The 18,425-nt window shown below is 48.9% G+C and overlaps 1 protein-coding gene across 1 annotated transcript in view; it reads left to right on the top strand.

Moving 5' to 3' along the window:
* Positions 1-18,317, top strand: part of ACAD9 (acyl-CoA dehydrogenase family member 9) — a 99,601-nt gene extending 81,284 nt beyond the window's left edge. Inside the window, exons 14-18 of the mRNA XM_075006235.1 lie at positions 1,473-1,599; positions 9,475-9,552; positions 10,077-10,205; positions 16,699-16,771; positions 17,688-18,317. Coding sequence (XP_074862336.1) covers positions 1,473-1,599; positions 9,475-9,552; positions 10,077-10,205; positions 16,699-16,771; positions 17,688-17,788 — 508 coding nt within the window. The 3' untranslated portion in view covers positions 17,789-18,317. The remainder of the gene's footprint in view (positions 1-1,472; positions 1,600-9,474; positions 9,553-10,076; positions 10,206-16,698; positions 16,772-17,687) is intronic.
* Positions 18,318-18,425: the final 108 nt, after the last annotated feature.

The following is an 18,425-nucleotide window of genomic DNA, read 5'->3' as shown; positions in this document are numbered from 1 at the left end:
CCCATAAGCATGTAGAGCTGTTAATAATAGTGGCTGGTCCATGAAGCTGCCCATGACGGCTGGTTGGCTTCCCAGACTTTTTTGATAGGGCTGCCAGAGTTCTTTCACCTTTACCTGGCATTGCATCGAGTCCTGGAACTAACCTTGGGCGGTCATCTCGCATGATATTTGCTCATAGATTGCCACGTTTCTCTTGGCCACCCGAAGTCTCTTTGCCACCTACTGGTCTCCCCAGATGGCAGTAAGACCCAGACTCTCGTGGTGGGTCCAAGCTGAGGCTCTCTTCTGAGCCTGAGAAGTGCTAGGCAGATCACTACCCTGAATGCTCATGAGTGCAGTAGAGGGCTAATGATGATAATCGCTACTGATGTGGTGCAATGCGATGAGCAAAGGAATTTTTTCATAATGGGCGCCCTTTATATTTGCAGGGCTGGGCTGCTGAATTCCAATTCTAATTCTAATTCAAATTCAGTCAGAACTTTGAGGGCTTCCCTTTACCTTCTTCCTGCACACCTGGATGAAGAGCGCCGCACAATGAAGTGGCCGTACTTGGAGGATCACCACGTAGCTTTGTGGGATACATGCAGAACACTTCTGTAGACTAATGAATTCAAGATAAGGACCTGGTGCTTCCACACTCGCCTTTATTCGAGATTTAAATTAGAATTTGATGCTATACCCGTCCCATCATATCAATATTTTGTAATCGGTATTATGGCTCAGTAAATTGAGATAATAGTATTATCTGTGAAGATGGTCATGTTTTAATATCGGGTTAATACCTTGAAATTCGGTTTTTATCTTGTTGTGTAGATGCAGCCTGAATGTGGATTTTTCTGCCACACCCTGCTCTTTGTGTATACTCTGCTTTGTGTCCTCCTCCCCCACCCCATTGGCAGTAAATGGAGGAAGAGGAGACAAGCAGAGTAGGATAAAGAAATTTCTCCTATGGCAGCTGCTTCTGGAGCATGTGTGGTCCTCTTTCCCTGCTACTTTGACTAGTCTCCTGAGACTTGAGTCATGGGGTACTTCTGAAAAATTCATCCAGCATCCCCATATTCCATTGCAAGCATCAACAGGGAATCTTCTCTTTGCTGGGATTTCCCAAAATGACTCAGTGTGTCTCTGTCACTCAGAAATAATCACAACAGCACCAAATATACAAAGATCAGGGCATGGCAGAAAATTCATATTCAGAAAGGAAATGAAAGGTTTGTGTGTTAAGATTAAGGGAAAGAACCAGAAACTAGCTTAATATGAAAGAGATAAGGTTGATGCAAGCCAGTAAAAGGCTTTGGGTGATTGGCAGTATTCATGGCAGCTTTTAGTTTCTTCAGTAAGCGCTGGTATACACATTTTAAAGTCGTTTTCCCTCTACACTTTGTATTGCCGATTCTTAGAACAGTTCTTATGTATGGGGTGTAGGATGGCGAGTCACAGTCTTTGGTGTAACGTTTTCTTTAACATTTCAGAGAAATGAAGACAGGAAATTTTAGTGTGGCTTTGGAGTTATTTGCAAACAAATTCCGAGACCAATTTGGAAGAAAAGTGGATCTAGGACTAGTTGGTCAAGATGGAGTGTCACATCCCAGCCTAGAGGTAAGTACTGAACATTAATTATCAAGTAAGCCTAATGATGGGCTGCTTGACGGTTTTCATTTAACTTAAGGGGAGGCAAGGAAATAGTGCTGGTAAGATCTGGATTCTGGCCTTCCACCAGAACTAACTTGTCTTTTTCTCAGGTTTTGTCACCGCCTTAGGCCCTGATCCTGCAGAAACAAAGGTGTGGACTTTATTTTTAAGTATGTTCATAGGCCCATGGAATTAAAAGGGCCTACCCAGACTCTTTAAACTAAGCAGGAAGTTACATATTGTGTGTTTATTGGAGTAGAAAGACGATAAGTTTAGAAGTGGCTTTGTAAGTTCCTAAAACAAGTATGACTTATCTGGTAAATTGCTATTTTATCTTTTTCAATTTCCTTCTTTGCAAATAATTGTTTGCTGGATTTGTTTTCCTGTGGCTATTTGTATTACAGTTGCCAGAGATGTACGCTCTCCAAATCTGCTTGCCAGAAATGCAGTTACTGATCTTTTTGCCTCCCAAATAACATTTCTACAAATAAGCTTACAGGGGGCTCTTGGAAAATGTAAGGAATGCCACCGTCTTTTGAGCTGTATATCGCATAATAATTGGGAGTCTATAAAAAATGACAATAATCCTTTTGAAGGAAGGGGAAGAAAGCAAGTGAAGAGTAGCACCAAGTCTGTGTTGCAGTGGAAACTCTTTCTTCTTCTAGGTGCCATCCTAATGCCTTTGCTTGGGGATTTGCCTAGCAGTCCCATGCTGGCCATGTACATGTGGTGCCTTTGCTGTGTACCGTAGCAGTTGGAACTATGCATGCATGGCCTGCCCTTCTCCCCCCGACCCAGTTCCTTCTCAGTGGCCCCTGACCTGAGAGGGAGCTCCATAGTCCTCTGCAAAATAAACAGCTTGCTAGTTTTGAAAGTAGTTCAGAGGTTTGAAGTTTTAATCGTGCCTTGTCACCCTTCTTGAAGAGACTGATGATCAGTTTGTCTCTGAATTCTTGCGGCATGTGCTTCCTATCCCAGATCTTGAGACCACTACCAGTACAGGGTTTTACTCTTCAGTCTTTGCACAGCTTAACAAGTCTTCTCCAAGATACTAGCAGCTGTCATGGCACACCTCCACAGACGGAGCACCATCGTCTTCCCCTGTCTGGATGACTGGCTATCCAGGGCATGCTCCCTCTAGGGGCAACATTAGCCCCACACAAAACCATAGATTGCTTTTCCTTCAAGTACTTACTCATAGCTGTTCAAGTTACATGTGTGGGCATCCTGTGCATGACTGTCAAAGTTTTACCCTAGCTGCTGCCTGTGAAGTGGGCTGTGGAGACCCCCAGCGTGGCACCAGTGTGGAGCCCTATATATGACCCTGCCAACCTGACTGCCCATCCCTGCCTTCTTACTGCTCCTGTGGGCTGTTGGAACTGTGGCTGAGTACTTGTTGCTATGCCATGTCTCCCTAGGTCTTCACTGTGTAAATAGTTGTAAATGGTTCTTTAGCATAGCCATTGTTTTCTAGTTAGAGAGTGTTAGGTACTCAGTGAGTGGGAAAGGTCTCACTGCTCTTCCCATACCCTTTCATGGGCTTGGGGCATGAAAAAGTCCCAGGGCTTCAAGCAGTGAAGCTCCTGCATAAAGTCTATGCTGACAAGTGACCCCCACCCAAGACTTCTACCTTTGTTGATTGGTCAAAACTCATTAAGCTAATAAGTGCTCAATCTGCAGGGGTTTCAAGTCTCAGACTCATAGAGAATGTGACTTTCAGCTTGGTCAGCTCCTCATGGAGTTGTCACTTCAGCCTCTGCAGCAAGACTCCTTGCATGGCTCTTCAGTGTCCACTCTCAGCCCGGCGCCAAAGGAGGTCTCATCCCAGCACCAGCATTCCTGAGAGCCTCTGGCATGGCACCACACACAATCTCTGGCACGTGCCTCCACTGGCTCCATGGACTTCAATTTCTTCAGTGCAGGCAGCACCTAGTTCCTATATGGCACGAGACTCTGATGCCTTAACATCACACACACACCAAGCCTAATCCTCCTTGGTTCACCTAGAGGAGTGCCAGGGTCAGTTGATCCTTCGGCACCACCTGACATGTACTGGGTGGTGGGGGGACTTATGGAAATGATGCATTCTCTGGCACAGACGAGGCCTCTGCCCCTCAGCGTATCTCCAAGGGGCAAGCCTCCACTTCTGGGTCTGCCTGTTCTGAAACAAGTGCCTGGCTGCTCTGAGTCCTGATTTGGCTGTCCACAGCATTGTCAGTCTGACTCACAGCACTGGTTGCACTCGCAGCACCAATCTCTGTTCTGCTCCAGGCATGGCCGCACCTGTTTGAGGATGTCTGTCGCAGGTGGCTCCAACTCCAGCCTTTTGATATGCTCTGCCAACCACTGTGATGCCTGGCACCATGTTTCCCCAGGTTCATATCTGTCTGAACACTGTTCCAGTTTGAGCTTTTCCACTTGTCGTCCTGGTGCTAAGGGCCAACTGCCTTGGCCCCATCCAGCTGTAGTGAGCAGATCCTGTTCTCCACACTGGTTCAGCTCAGCATGCTGGTCTCCTCCCACGTCCAGCTTTCAGCACCCATCTTCCATGGCACACCAGCCCTCATCTCGACACTGGTCACACTCAACGTATTGGCACCACTCTTGGCACTGATTCTCAATGGCATGCTGGTCCGAGTCTCTTCACTGGACTCTCTTGCATTGTCAATCCTGTCAGTGTTCTCGGTCCCAAGTCAAGGCAGCTCACCATTCCCCACCAATGACTCCAGCAGTGTCAGCCCCACCTGCTTGGCCTCACTCATCTCTCTTTTGCAGGGGGGGCATCCCTCTAGCTCCTGAGGCTACAATTAGCCACCCTCCTCCAGACCCTTGACTCTTATAGGGCAAGCTCCTCATGCCTTGCTACCTGAACAGGCACTGGCAGGGACCTCCACTTCAGGTCCTACAGTGACTTCCAGATGCTTCAGGACCTCCTTCATTGGGCACCTATCACGCTCAACCTTTCCTGTGGAGGTGGTCGCTGAGTTGAATGGCCCCACAGTAGATATCCTCACATTGGAAGGGTTTTTGAGTGTAGCCTGTCTGTTTTACAAGACCATTCTGTTCTCTGCCACCACCATCTGGCAAACTCCTGCCTCCATTCCTCCCACTGCACAGGGGTTACTACTAATTACTACTTAATCCTTGTACTCCACATGGAGCATAGGTCATCTGTAAGTCTCCTCCATTTCACTCTGTCTCGGGACAAAACTTCTAGCTGGCCCCAGGAGTACACCAGTTGTTGTCCTTCAATTTAGTAGAGCTTCTCAACATAGTCCGAGGTCTCTCTCTTTCGCGTTTTTCCTTGCAGGTTCCATTTGAGAGCTTGACAGACTCTGATGATTTTGTGAGAGAGTGGCCTAGCCATCCCCACTTTCTTGTCTTGATTTCAATGTCAATTGGTTCTTGTCCTGTTCTGTTCCAGGTCTTGCCATTTGATGTGAAAGATGTACCTCAGACATCTGTTTATGAATGTCTGTAGCTTGTGATTTGAAGACTGTTTGGTACACCAGGTCTTGCATCCATACAAGAGCACTCTTCACATTTGTGTTGAAGATCCGCAGTTTCATCTTCACACATATTATCTGTGAACTCCATATGGAATGGAGTGTCTTGAATGCAGCTATTGCTTTCCCTATCCTGGCATTGGATATCTTTATATGTTCCTCCATCTATGCCCATAATACTCCCAAGTCGGTGAACTGCTTCACATCTTCCAGGTCATCCCCTCCCAGTGTGATGATGGTCGTGTTGGGCTGGTTGATCCTCATTGTCTTGGGTCTTTCCCTTGTTAATGCTCAGTCCAGCCATTGAGGCATGGGGGGATGGAGTGCAAATATTTTGTGCCGGTCAGTGGGTTTGAGTACCTGTATGCTTACCCTCTTCCTTGCTCTCTAGTAGTGGACACAGTTAATGAGGAGGAACAACAGGGTGTAGGTGTAGGTGTGCCCCTGTGCCTCTAATCAGAGATTTTTGGTAGTGTCCATTGAGCCCCTTCATGTGCTCTCCCTCCCAAATGGTCTGCTCCTGCAGTGGAGAAAGTCCTTTCCTCTTCAGGAGAGCACTCAGACTTCAGAAAGGGCACGCCCTGCAGAAAGTGCTCATCCCAGCTGCCCATCTGCCTGGGATCTGGAGCATGGCAGCCAACAGCTCTAGTGAGAATTCTGGCTCAACCAGGAGTGGGCACTGAACTCGGAGCTGGTTTCCCATGTACTTTCCCCTTTGGGGAGAAATGATTGCAGATCTCTTCACTGTTTGATGGAAAAATAAATATCTGCCTCAGGCCTGGCCTGTGTAAACATTCACTGGGTGGAACCCTCATCCTCCCATGGGACGAGGACTTCTTGTATGCCTATTCCCAGTTTTCTTTCCTATCCAAGACCCTGTTGAAAATTCAACAGGACAAAGTGAGACTTATAGATTGCTCCCTTTTGACCCAGAGAAGACTCTTATACCTGAGACATATGGGAATACGTCCTCCTGTTCCTCCTCACCTGATATCTCAGAACAATGGTCTGCAGTGGAGCATCCAGAGACATTACTCAAAGGACAACCTTCTTTTCTCTAATTTCTCTCCTTTTATTTAACAGTAGTTTGATCCTAGACAGGGGGTAATGTTGCATGCATGGTAATGAGCATTGACTTATATATGGCTGATCTAGTGAAGCAGAGTACGTGTGACTAGGTAGCTGTAAAAAGTTTCTCCATCTATATTTGAGATGCAAAAATCCATAGGAAAACAGTGACATGATTTTATTATGCTTGGGATACTCTGGTGGTCTAAGTAATATTTTTGCTGGGTGTTGTTGGTACACCTGACACAAAAGACTGGCTAACATTCCACTCAAATAGGGGAGCTCAACAATGTGATGTTATCCCTGGAATAGGTGTTCTGTGTTGCAAGAAAAGTGAGTGGAGGTCACTTAAAACTTTAGCCCATTTTTTACTGTAGCAAACTGCTCCTGGCTTCATTCTGGGAGGTATATCAGTTGTGAGTTTTTTCTCCAAGAGGTTAAAGCCATGAATGTTTTTATGTTCTCTGCACTGTGAAAACCATAAATTAGTGCTAAAAGTTACACTTCAGAATTGATGCAAGCTGAATGTGCTGTGTTAGCATTTTCCTTTTGCTTGCTGCCAGGCATTGAGAGAATTGGTCAGCTATGACGTAGCATCTGAAAAACTTGATTCTAAGGATTAAGGTAGCATACAGTGTTTGCCTTTAGATTTATCAATTTCATTGCACCTAACTAAATTATTATTCTTCAGTACAGTAAGGTCTCAGATTACGCAAACTCAGAGTGCGCGGCCCCGCTCTTACGCGTCTGACCCTGACCCCAACCCCACCCCGCAGCCTTGTTTAAACCACCTGTAAGCAGCTCTGGTTCAAGCTGCCCCTGCTGCCCTGCACAGCTCCGGCACAAGCCCCTTGGTGGTTCAAAAGCTGCCCTCCCTGGTCCTGCACAGATCCAGCACAAACCACTGCTGGCTCACAAGCTGCTTCCTTGCCTGCCTGCCTGCCCACCCTGTGTAGCTCCAATTCGGGCCCCCCCCCCCCCCGCCAGCTCACAAGCTGCCCCCCCAACCCACATGGCTCCGGCGCAACCCCTCTGCCAGCTCACAAGCTGCCTGCCCACCCCACATGGCTCTGGTGTGACACCTCCCCCGCCCCTGGCAAGCTACCTGCCCCGCACAGCTCTGGAGTGACACCCCGCCCCCCGGCCAGCTCACAAGCTACCTGCCCTGTGCGGCTCCAGCGCGAGCCCCCTGCCAGCTCACAAGCTGCCCGCCTGACTGCCCTTCTTAGCTCCAGTGCGACCCGACCCGCCCTGTCCTGCCGGCTCACAAGGTGCCCCCCCCCGCCTGCCCTGTGTGGCTCTGGTGTGGATCCCGCCCCCCACCGGCTCACCACCCAGGCACATCTCTGGCTCCAGCTCAACTCCCCACCCCCTCACAGCCCAGCTCACCATCTGCGCTCAACTCCACTCCTCGCCCCGCTGCAGTCCAAACTCACCGCCCTGTTTGCCTCCCACAGCCCCATCCCACCGCCAGGCTTAACCCCCCCTAACTGCCCCCCGCAGCCCATTACTTACCTTTCAGCTGCTTCCCCGGCTGCAGAGCTTGTGTTCTGCAGGGGAAAAAGCCAGACCCCAACTTGCGCAAAATCTGGGTTTATGCGAGAGTGCATGGAATGAAACTCTCACGTACTCTCAGACTTTACTGTATATGCAACGTTTCCTATTCCTGTGTGTTGGGAGGCGTAGTGAACACTGCAGATGTCTAATTCTCAGGTAAAACTGGGATGCTATAATGTCCAGCAACTGAATTGTACATTCCTCTGTGGAAGAGAACAAGAAATTAATGCCTGCAAATTTGGGTGCAATAACAATCTAATGCTTGCGAAGAAAGGAAAGCCTTGGTGTTGCTTGGCTGAGGAAATCTGCATCCAACTACAGCTTGGAGCTCCCTTGGCCAGCACTGCTGGGACTTGACTGGTCTCAAAGGAGGCAGTTTGCTCAAACAGTGGAGGTTGATTCTGGCCCCTCTGCTGACAGACTCTGGAGTCTTCCGGCATCCAACAGCAGATCTGACAGCTGGGCCCTCTGCTGCCAGCCCTGCCCTGCTCTGGTTGCTGGGCCAGAGTCCTGGGCCAGAGCGATTCAGCCTCTATTATTCCTTTTATGGAAACGACAGTCAGATGCTTCTTAACTGTAGTGCTTCTTCTGCTTTTGGAAAGTGGCAATATTTTCCACCCCTGGCTAGGTGGGAGTGCCACTGTACAAGTCAGAAGCAAAAGATTACTTCAAAACAAGAGTCTCTCTCTTTTTAAATGCATCTTGGAAAACACCAGATCTTTTGTGGGTAACATACTTCACCATTAACTGTAATGGTTCTTTTTGAAAATGTCCTGCAAAGTATTTTTAATTGGAGTAACATTTTTGATGTATGAAGGAAACCTGCCAGGTGTTCGTGAAGGGCTACTTCTTGCTTCTATACTAAAGAAATATCACAGAATCCCAAAGCTGGTGGTATTTTCTGGTTTTGCTATAGTGCCCTTTGTTATAGTTTCAAAATAGCAAGGGTGGGGGTTTTGTTTTGTTTTGGGTGTGAGGGGGTTTAAGGAACTGATTAAAAGTTTGTGGCATTTTCTGTGTTTGGGCCTGATTATTACACCTGACTACAGTGGAAGCAGGTGATTCAGGCTGGAATTATGCACTTTTTTTCCTGTATGACTGCATGTTCATTGCCTATTGTGCACTCGTTCTCCTTTCCTCTTTGATATACAAGAGCACTGAAGTGCTTTAAAAGGGTAGAAATAAATTTCATACAACACTTCCCTAAAATTCAGCCTTTTTAAATTAAAAAAGTTATTTTAATATAGCCAGTGCAGTAGAGCATCTTGTAACTTCTTGATTTCAGAACATCTTTGGGAATATCTAAATGACTGATTACTCACAACAGTCTCTCAGTAGGTTGTCCCAGCCAGGTCAAGTCTTTGTCACTGACTGGGCAGTGGAGTAGCAGCTTGCCCTTCCAGTGTTGACACTATATAAATTTTTGGTGTAGCAGGTGGTTAATCTAGTTTCTTACAGAGCATTCAAAACATGCACAAGTTTTACCTCTCTGGTCCAGCACCCTGGAGGGAGTTTGCTGGACCCAGAAAGGTCCATTCCAGCACTTCTGTTACTGGACTCCAGGCTCTCCCTGGGTCCATCAGCAGATCCTGCCAGGCTCCACACCCTTATGTGCTGGGCTCCAGGGCCAGCCCCAGGTCGCCAGACCAGAGAGGTTGAGCTGTATTTAAATTGATTACTAAACGGGCAATGCCTTTGTTTTCACTTACAGGGAAGCAGCAAGAAACTTGAAGAAAATGTGTATTGTTTTGGAACTACAGTGGAAAGCTTGCTAAGGAGGTTTGGCAAAGTAATTAGTTTTTTATAGGATCTTCATGTTGCATAGGCTGCATCAAGATTTAAAGCTGGTAAAATAAGAACAGAGGTTTGGCTTCTCATTATGAACTAGTACTCCAGCTGTATAATAGTCCCATCTAATATATCTGTAAAATCTGCAGGGATTCTACAGTCACCTTTGAGGGTGGTACACTGCCTTTGTTGCAGTTGCTGTCATCTCTGCAATTGGCAACCATAAAGTGAGAGGATTTAGCAGAGTACCTGCTGCCCTTAAAACAGTGTGAAGGTCCATGCCTTGCATGATGCTTAAGGACCATTTACTGTCAAGGAGGAAAGGGATGATAAATGTGAAAAAAATTAAAAGTATAAAAGTTTGTCATAATGGCTGGACTGGTTGTGCCAAAGCAAGTAAATCAGTGACACAAGCATAAGTTCTGTTTTGAAATGTACTGCATTGTGTTTGGGTGGACATTGCTGTGTAATTGTGGTTTTAAAATGACATAATGGAAGCTGCTAAATTTATTTTATCTTCTTTAGACTATAGTGGATGAGCAGCTGATTCTGAAAAAAGTGGCAAATGTTGCCATTAATTTGTATGCAATGACAGCAGCTATATCTAGAGCTAGTCGATCAATCAGCATTGGTCTACGCAATCATGATCATGAAGTAAGTGCACGTACATTTTCTATGACTATGGCTATATTTACACTACAGCAATCGGCTGACAGAAGATCGCGACAGATCACAGCCAGACACCAAGTGAATTGCTCTCTCAATCTGCTCTGTTGACAGAGTGGCCAGACCACTTGGCTGCTCTCTTGACAGAACAGCCCCCAGAACCCCATCACATGGGGTTGCATGGCTGGCAAACCCTTTCGGGTCCCCTGGTGAGGTGCGCCCTTAGAGGGACTCCCTTCCCTCCCTGCCCCAACACCTGTTCTCTGTCCATGCTGAGGCTTGCCTAACTCGTTGAGAGACAGCTTAGTTAGTGCAGGGCTCACACGCTTGGGAGAAGTTTTGTGCTTTCCAGCTAGCCATGGTGCCAGAGCAGCCCCCAGGCTTGTGCTGGCCCCATGCACAGGTGCTTCAGCTTCTGCTGCACCTCATTGCGGCTGTCCTCCTTTCCTTCTGGTGGTGGGGGACCCTGGCACCAGCATTAAGGAACACACTGTGGCTGCGTCACAGGCCCACCTGCGTGTGCCCCCTTGTGCACAGGCGGGTCTGGAGGCACTGGACCAGTTCCTACTGGTGGGACTGGCTGGTCGTGGGGCAGTGGGATGACCAGCAGTGTCTCCAGAACTGAATGCGGAAGGACACCTTTCTGGAGCTGTGCACCTGGTTTGCCCCTGCCCTCTGGAGACAGGACACCTGGCTGTGGCCAACCATCCCCATGGAGAAGTGGATCATCAGTGCCCTTTGGAAGCTCGCCACCCCAGAACAGCTACCACTCCATGAGGAACCAGTTTGGCCTGGGGGACTCCACCGTCAGGGCCCTCCTCATGCAGGTATAGCACTCTCAGGTTCCAGGCCCTGCACAAAGGGAGGGGCAGGGTGTTCTGCCAAAGGGGGACCCTCAGGGGGAAGAGTCAGAGGTGTGAGGCGTGAGGTTGGGGTGGGGGGAAGCCCAGTCCCCGGGGGACCATGTTGTACCACACTGGCACAGGCCTGCTGCCAGGGGGACCTCATCCAGGTGGGTTCCTGGAGAGCTCATGAGGGAAGGGGAATGGGGTGGGGTGAGGGGCTTCCTCGCTCAGTCCCTCACGTGTGTTTGGTTCCATCCCTTTGCAGGTTGTGATGGACATCAACATGCACCTGCTGTGGAGGGTTGTCCGTCTGGCAGATGTGGACACAGTTGTGGCTGGATTTGCCACACTGGGATTCGCCTACTGTTTCAAGGCTATCAAGGGGACCCACGTCCCGATCCGCGTCCCGGACCACGGTGCAGCCAAGTACCTAAACTGCAAGAAAGATTTCTCCATTGTGTTGCAAGCCCTGGCTGACCATCCGGGGCAGCTCTTGGATATTTACATCGGGTGGTAGGGCCAGGCACACAACGCCAGCGTGTTCCGTAACTCCAGCCTGTGCTGGAGGATGGAGGCAGGCACCTCCATCCCCTGTTGGGAGCTGGTGGTTAGGGATGTACACATGTCACTGTGCATCATGGGAGATGCCACGTACCCCCTCAGTTCCTGGCTCATGAAGCCCTTTACTGGGTACCTGGACCCAAGCCGGGAGTGCTTCAATGCTGGACTCGGCCAGGCCCAGATGCAGGCCGAGTGTGCCTTCTGCTGCCTCACCTGCCTGGACACTGGGGAGAACCACACTGTGGAGGGAAAGGGAGAGGCCTTTCTCCCGGCATGGGGGGCAGACACTGGCCATGGTTATGAACAACCAGGCGCAGTTCGGGTCCACCATGCCCATAGGGATGGGCTGCGGATCCAGGAGGCCCTAAGGGAAAACCCAGTGACCCTCCACAGGGCTCCTCCGGGCTGGGGAGGGCCTCAGGCCCATAGTCTTACCCTGTCCACGCCATGGCCCCTCCTGTTGCCTCCTCTACCCCGCCACAACCCCTCCCCAATAAAGAGGGACTTGGGGATTTTGAAGAAACTAACATTGAAAAACGTGCAAATAAATGTTGTGATACAAAACTATCTACATGTACAGGTAACTGTATACGGTAGGGCGGGGGGCTTGGAACATGGAGAGGGTGGCATCAGTCCAAGGAGGGGGTGGGGGGACACAATCCCACAGTGGAGTGGGACCCCAAGTGGCCTTTGTGTTGGGATTCCCTACCACCACGGGTTCATGGTCACTGTCAGGGCTGGGTTGGGGCCAGGAGCACAGGGAGATGCAGAAACGATGGGGCTGCAGTGGGGTCAGGCTCAGTAGTGGGAGAATGGGAGGTCAGGCCTGGCATTGGCAGTGTGTGCCGTGGCCGTCACCCACCGCACCTTGAGGGGATGGCCAGAGGCGTGTGGGGAGCAGGGGTGGCAGCTGCCAGGGGCTAGGCAGTCTCCGATGTTGGTGTCTGAGCAGGACATCAGTTGGTTCCGGGCTCCACACCCACCACTCCTGGTCATCCCACAGTCACCGCTCTATGAGGTCGGTGAGCCTCCGGAAGGTGGTGGTGTGGGCCCGCTGGAGGTGACTGTTCCCCTGGAGGTGGCCTGTCTAGTCACGGGCATGCCCTCTTGCCGGTGAGTGGGCTACCAGCTCACTCTGGTGCCTGTTCTGGGCTGTCTTGCACCACAGCCAAGGTGGGGCTGGCTGGCCCTGGCAGGGTGGTAGGGCCCTGCCACACAGGGACACCACAGTGCCTCAGACTGACCGTTGATGTGACTTTTCTCCCTGGCACCACCCTGACTCAGGGGGTTACCAGCCAATGGGGTGTGTCTGGCCACAGAGGAGTCCCTGCATGGGCACAGCCTGGTCATCTGTGGGGCCCCCACACGTGTGCAGCTTTTCGTGCTGTCTGTGGGAGCGGGTGCTGTCTCCGCCTGCAGGCATGCCTGTGTGCTGGGAGCCACATTGTTCAGCCCTCTTCCTGCTGTGGTGGGGCTGGCAGGCTCCCTCTCCCCTGGGGCTCATCCAGCCGCCCATGAGGCTGGCAGTGGGCTGGTGCCTGTGCCCAGGGCCTGCCTTTTGGGTCCAGGTGGGACATGCTGCTTTGCACATGGTTCCATGGGCCAGGCCCACAGCACGAGGTCCCACCCAAGCTGACCTCGTGAGCCTTGTGACATGCCCTGTCTGCACCCCCATTCGCTGGGGGGTGTGATGCGGGGGTGCTTACTGGAGGGTTCCTCAAACAAGCCCAGGGACATGCTGGACATGGCCTGGCTTGAGGGGCCCAAGTCCAGGGTGCTGATGAGGTGCTTTCACTGGTCTCGGACCCAGTGTCCGCCTCCAGTTGGACCCCAGGGTGCTGCTGCTGCTGCTCCTCTGCCTGCAGAAGTGGGGGGCGGGGGCCACGGGCACGGGGGCAGGACATGACTTCCTCGGCCTTGTCCATAGCGGCAGCCGGAGGCGAGATGTCTTTGCTCTTCAGGAGGTGGTGAAGCTCGGAGTGATAGGGAGAGGTGGTGGGTCTTTCCCCGACCTCTGGCCTGTATCCTGGGCCCAGCCAAATACCTGCTGGAGTGCTTTTACTTTGGCCCAGACCTGCTCCATGCTCTGGGCAGGGTGGCCCCGTGCTGCCAGGGCTGGGGGCCAGCCAAGGGTACACAGAGGTGTTGTGGTCCTTGGCAGAGGGATCCCACAGGATCTCCCCCTCAGCCCAGAGGCTCAGGGGCTGGTCCAGGACAGGGCCCAGTGTTTTGTGACCCGAGGGCGGGGGGGTTGCTCCTGGGACCCTTCCAGTGGCTCCCAAGAGCGCCCAGTGGGGGTTGCATGCTGGCTAGCTTGGGAAAGGGGGAAGGACTGGCTGTGGGGCTTGGTGCACAGCAGTGTGTTGCTGGCTGCCTCTCTGCTCTGGGCTCCCTGCGGTTTCAAGAATGGCTGGTAGCGCTGAGCATAGAGCTGTGATTGCTGTGGACAGGGCATCTCCCATGCTATGGAGGATTCTTCTCTCGACAGAAGCATCCCCCCGAGTATCCACACAGAAAGTCACTGGATTCTGTTGCGAGAGGTGTTCTGCCTCCTGGGGGGATGGCAGAATGCTGCCAACTGTGCCAGCGTCTGGTGATTTACTGTTGACAGAATGCACTTGTAATGGGCACACCAAGTTTTGTTGACAAAACTCTGCCGCGTAGACGTAGTCTGTGTAAGACGTCTGGTCACAGCCGTTCAATTTCCCATCTGCAAGGGTTTGACTCAGCACCACAGCACCTTCTCCTTGTCAGTCTGGGCATTAGCCCTGATTCTTGGCAGGCTGCTGTCTCCTGGCTGTCGCCTGTTTTCACTTTGGTCTCTCTCTTTGGACCCAGGTTGCTCTCAGAACCACAACATCCTCTTCAGGACACTCTAGCAGTGCCCACTCCTCTGGTCTCTCGCCCTCGCCCCCTTGGGGGAGCATCAGCAATCCTCTGTCTCTCATTTGCCACTGTGGCCAGTTTCAGCCCAGGTCTAGTCCCTCACCTCAGGGGCAAGCTGCAAAGTTGTGCTCTGCAGTGGGAAGGTACAGAGTAGGAGAGGGGCACAGGCCTGCCTACCACTCTGGGTCCCACCCCAGCGACCCTCTGGCAGCAGCCTTGTCCTGTCCTCCTTCGTTGCTCTCTATTGCCTCTTGTTACCTGGACCATTTCCTTGAGACCTCTTGTATCTTCTTGGGCTTTGTCTTCCTCCAGGCTATTTTAACTCCTTTTGCCTGAAACATGTCAGCTGCCCTCTGTGCCCCCACTCCCCAGCACACACACCATCTAAAGTGTGTGTTGAAACTAATTTTCTATGGAGAACTGCTTCTGCATATCCCTGCTCCTGGGACTGTGCAACTTAAGTTCTAGAACAGCCCAAAGAGCAGAGACCTTGGGATCTGTATTCTTACCTGCAGCAGCATGAAATGTGAGATACTTTCCTATTCTGAAGCAATGGTTAAAGGCTGTGCCAAACAGGATAGATTCTCAGGAACTAATACGCTCTCTATATAACTCTTTGGCTACGTCTACACGTGAAGCCTACATCGAAATAGCTTATTTCGATGTAGCAACATCGGAATAGGCTATTTCGATGAGTAACGTCTGCACGTCCTCCAGGGCTCGCAACATCGATGTTCAACTTCGACGTTGCACAGCACCACATCGAAATAGGCGCTGCGAGGGAACGTCTACATGCCAAAGTAGCACACATCGAAATAAGGGTGCCAGGCACAGCTGCAGACAGGGTCACAGGGCGGACTCAACAGCAAGCCGCTCCCTTAAAGGGCCCCTCCCAGACACAGTTGCACTAAACAACACAAGATCCACAGAGCCGACAACTGGTTGCAGACCCTGTGCATGCAGCATGGATCCCCAGCTGCCGCAGCAGCAGCCAGAAGCCCTGGGCTAAGGGCTGCTGCCCACGGTGACCATAGAGCCCCGCAGGGGCTGGAGAGAGAGCGTCTCTCAACCCCTCAGCTGATGGCCGCCATGGCGGACCCCGCTATTTCGAAGTTGCGGGACGCGCAACAACTACACGGTCCCTACTTCGACGTTGAACATCGAAGTAGGGCGCTAATCCTATCCCCTCATGGGGTTAGCGACTTCGACGTCTCGCCGCCTAACATCGAAGTTAACTTCGAAATAGCAACCGACGCGTGTAGCCGTGACGGGCGCTATTTCGAAGTTAGTGCCGCTACTTCGAAGTAGCGTGCACGTGTAGACACGGCTTTTAAGAGTTTGGGCTTTCCCATGAACCAGGGAAAGTCAGCTTTTAACAGAAATGTACTCCTATCATTCAGAATACTTTTTGGGCTGCCATTTTTTTTTAAATTAAATTGAGACAACGCACAATAGCATCTCAAACTTTGGAAGGCCGGAGACTTTTTCATTTACATGTACTGCCATAGCAATGATTTATAAAAACATCACAAAACATGGAACACAGTTCTTCACAAATAAAACTGACAACACAGCAAAGGCATTTTAATTTTCTAATGTCTGTAAAGTTGATAGATCATAAATACTAAGCAGGTAGGAGACGAAAAGAAACAGAGTGTAGAGTAAATTAACCAGCTTCTCTCCCCGCATATTCCTGTTTGTACAATCTTTTATGAATTATTAAAGCTAACACTGTGACCCATGTATTTGTGTTCTTTTTAACCAGCTAATACTACATTGTGTTTAAACTGGAGACTGGTAAATGCAGTTTTCTTTTTTGCCCTAGAATTAATGGGTGGTCAATCTAAATAATTAAAACTTCAGTCTTATTAAAAAAAAATACCAAGTTCATTAAATTCACATCTGGACTTGTAACTGACTATCCATCTTCTAGGCATTCTTGGATATTAGGATCATTTCTGCTTCACGGAAGTAGCTGTGGGGGAAAATAGTAACCTATTAGAATTCTTCTCCCTTGTACCAGTAGAAAACCAGAAGGAAAAGAATTACCATTTCAGATATCTGAACACAAACTTTTCATTAGTTGTTTAGGTATATAAATGCATTTAAGATGAGTTGGTACAAGCATATTCTTGAAGAAACTTGTTTGTATTACATTACTTAATGTGTTAATACTTTTCTTTTTTCAGGTGCTGCTTACAAATATTTTCTGCACAGAGGCATATTTTAAGAATAATTATGCCATGACAGAGTTAGAAAAATGTAAGTAGCCCCACAGTGACTAGGATAAACTTGATGTGACTGGAACAAATTATATCCAAGGTCATAACTTGGCTTATAAGGATGTTGAATACACATAATAAGCTTGTTTACTAAGGATTAGAATGGATGTCACCAGATGGCATTGTTACAGTTTCAGAAACCCTTAGCAGGACAGTATTGTTCAAACAAATACCGTGATTTTTATGATGCAGGGTTGTTTTTTTTTTTTGAAGGAGGTGTTGTCCCCAACAATGGATTTCAGCTCCCCTGGGGGAGCAGGGCATTGATGATTTGGCCAAGGCTCCTAAAAGCCTAGCAGTGGTCATAAACAGCATGCAAGCATTTCCTTCAGAGACTGGTGTCATATAAAATGAGCTGCCTTAACGTACCCGCTGTGTCCACTGAGAAGCTAACTATATTGGTGCAGACATTTACCATTTGGCAGGAGGACAACAGCGTTATCTGATGCCCCCTCGTTGTTCGTAATAAATACAAATTACCTCCTGTATACAGAATTTTTAGGAGAAAACTAACATCAGGCCTTAAAGAAGGCACTCAATTTCCTTTCTTGGCATCAGCCAGTCCATGTAATATTCACAGCATCATTAGTAAGGAAAAAGGTCAGACACTGCTGTTTAACCAATTAGCACTGAAGTGGTACTGGAGATAAATTTAGAAATAGACTGCTCTGCTCTACCCATACAATTCAGAGAATATCAAATCTGGTCCTAGAGTGTAAGTCTTGAAATGTTAGTCAAAGCTGCTGTTTTAGATTTCCTCCTATGCTGGCACAATAGACGTTTGGACTTTTCGCAAATAAATGCACAGCAATGTCCTGGATTTAACTATTGTGCTTTTAAGAAAGGAGACTGAATGTTAACTGATTTTTTTTTTTCCCTCCCCACTCCCACTATAGATGCTCCTGAAAACCTGGATGACGCTATTAAAAAAGTTGCACAGCAGGTGCTGGAAAAGAGAGCGTATATCTGTTCTCATCCACTTGATAGGACATTCTAATTGCACTTAACAGTTAGGTTAATCTGAAAGTCAGGTAATGGGCGATCAGTAAATGATGACAACTTAGTTTTTGTACAAGTATTTTTCATCCATCTGACAAATGTAACTGTAATCTTGTAAAATAAAACTTCTTCCTATAGCATTGTGGGGAAGAGACTAAAAGGAAACTACTAATCAGAACCTTTCTAATATTGATAGCTGAATAAGTATGAATAATCTAAGGAAGAAAAACTTTATGCCACCCGAACTTTTGACAAGCAGTTACTGAGGAATAAATACAGCTTGACCTTTCACTGCCAGACATTTTCTAATCCTTGGCTCCAGAAAGTATTACAGGAATGAAAATTTCACTTTTATACAGATTAGAGTTGTGTAATAGTTAAGAATAATGAACTTCTTAAACAGTAAATGGGTTTTTCTGGCAGCTGGCATGTTTAAAAAAAATCAGAACACGCTTTTCAGTTGTGTGTAGGGGAGTAATCTGCTTCACTTATTGTTTGTAAGTGGGTGAATAAATATTTTTTGTTGACATCCGGATGTTATGGTGGTTTAGAACTTTGACACGCAGACAGCCAAGTGCTTTGGACATTTGCGCATTGATCTCATTATCCAGTGATCCATCACTGGATATGACACT

This window comes from Carettochelys insculpta, chromosome 11 (genome assembly GCF_033958435.1).
Source record: "Carettochelys insculpta isolate YL-2023 chromosome 11, ASM3395843v1, whole genome shotgun sequence".
Taxonomy (NCBI): Eukaryota; Metazoa; Chordata; order Testudines; family Carettochelyidae; genus Carettochelys; species Carettochelys insculpta.
This window is presented reverse-complemented; position numbering and strand designations above follow the sequence as displayed.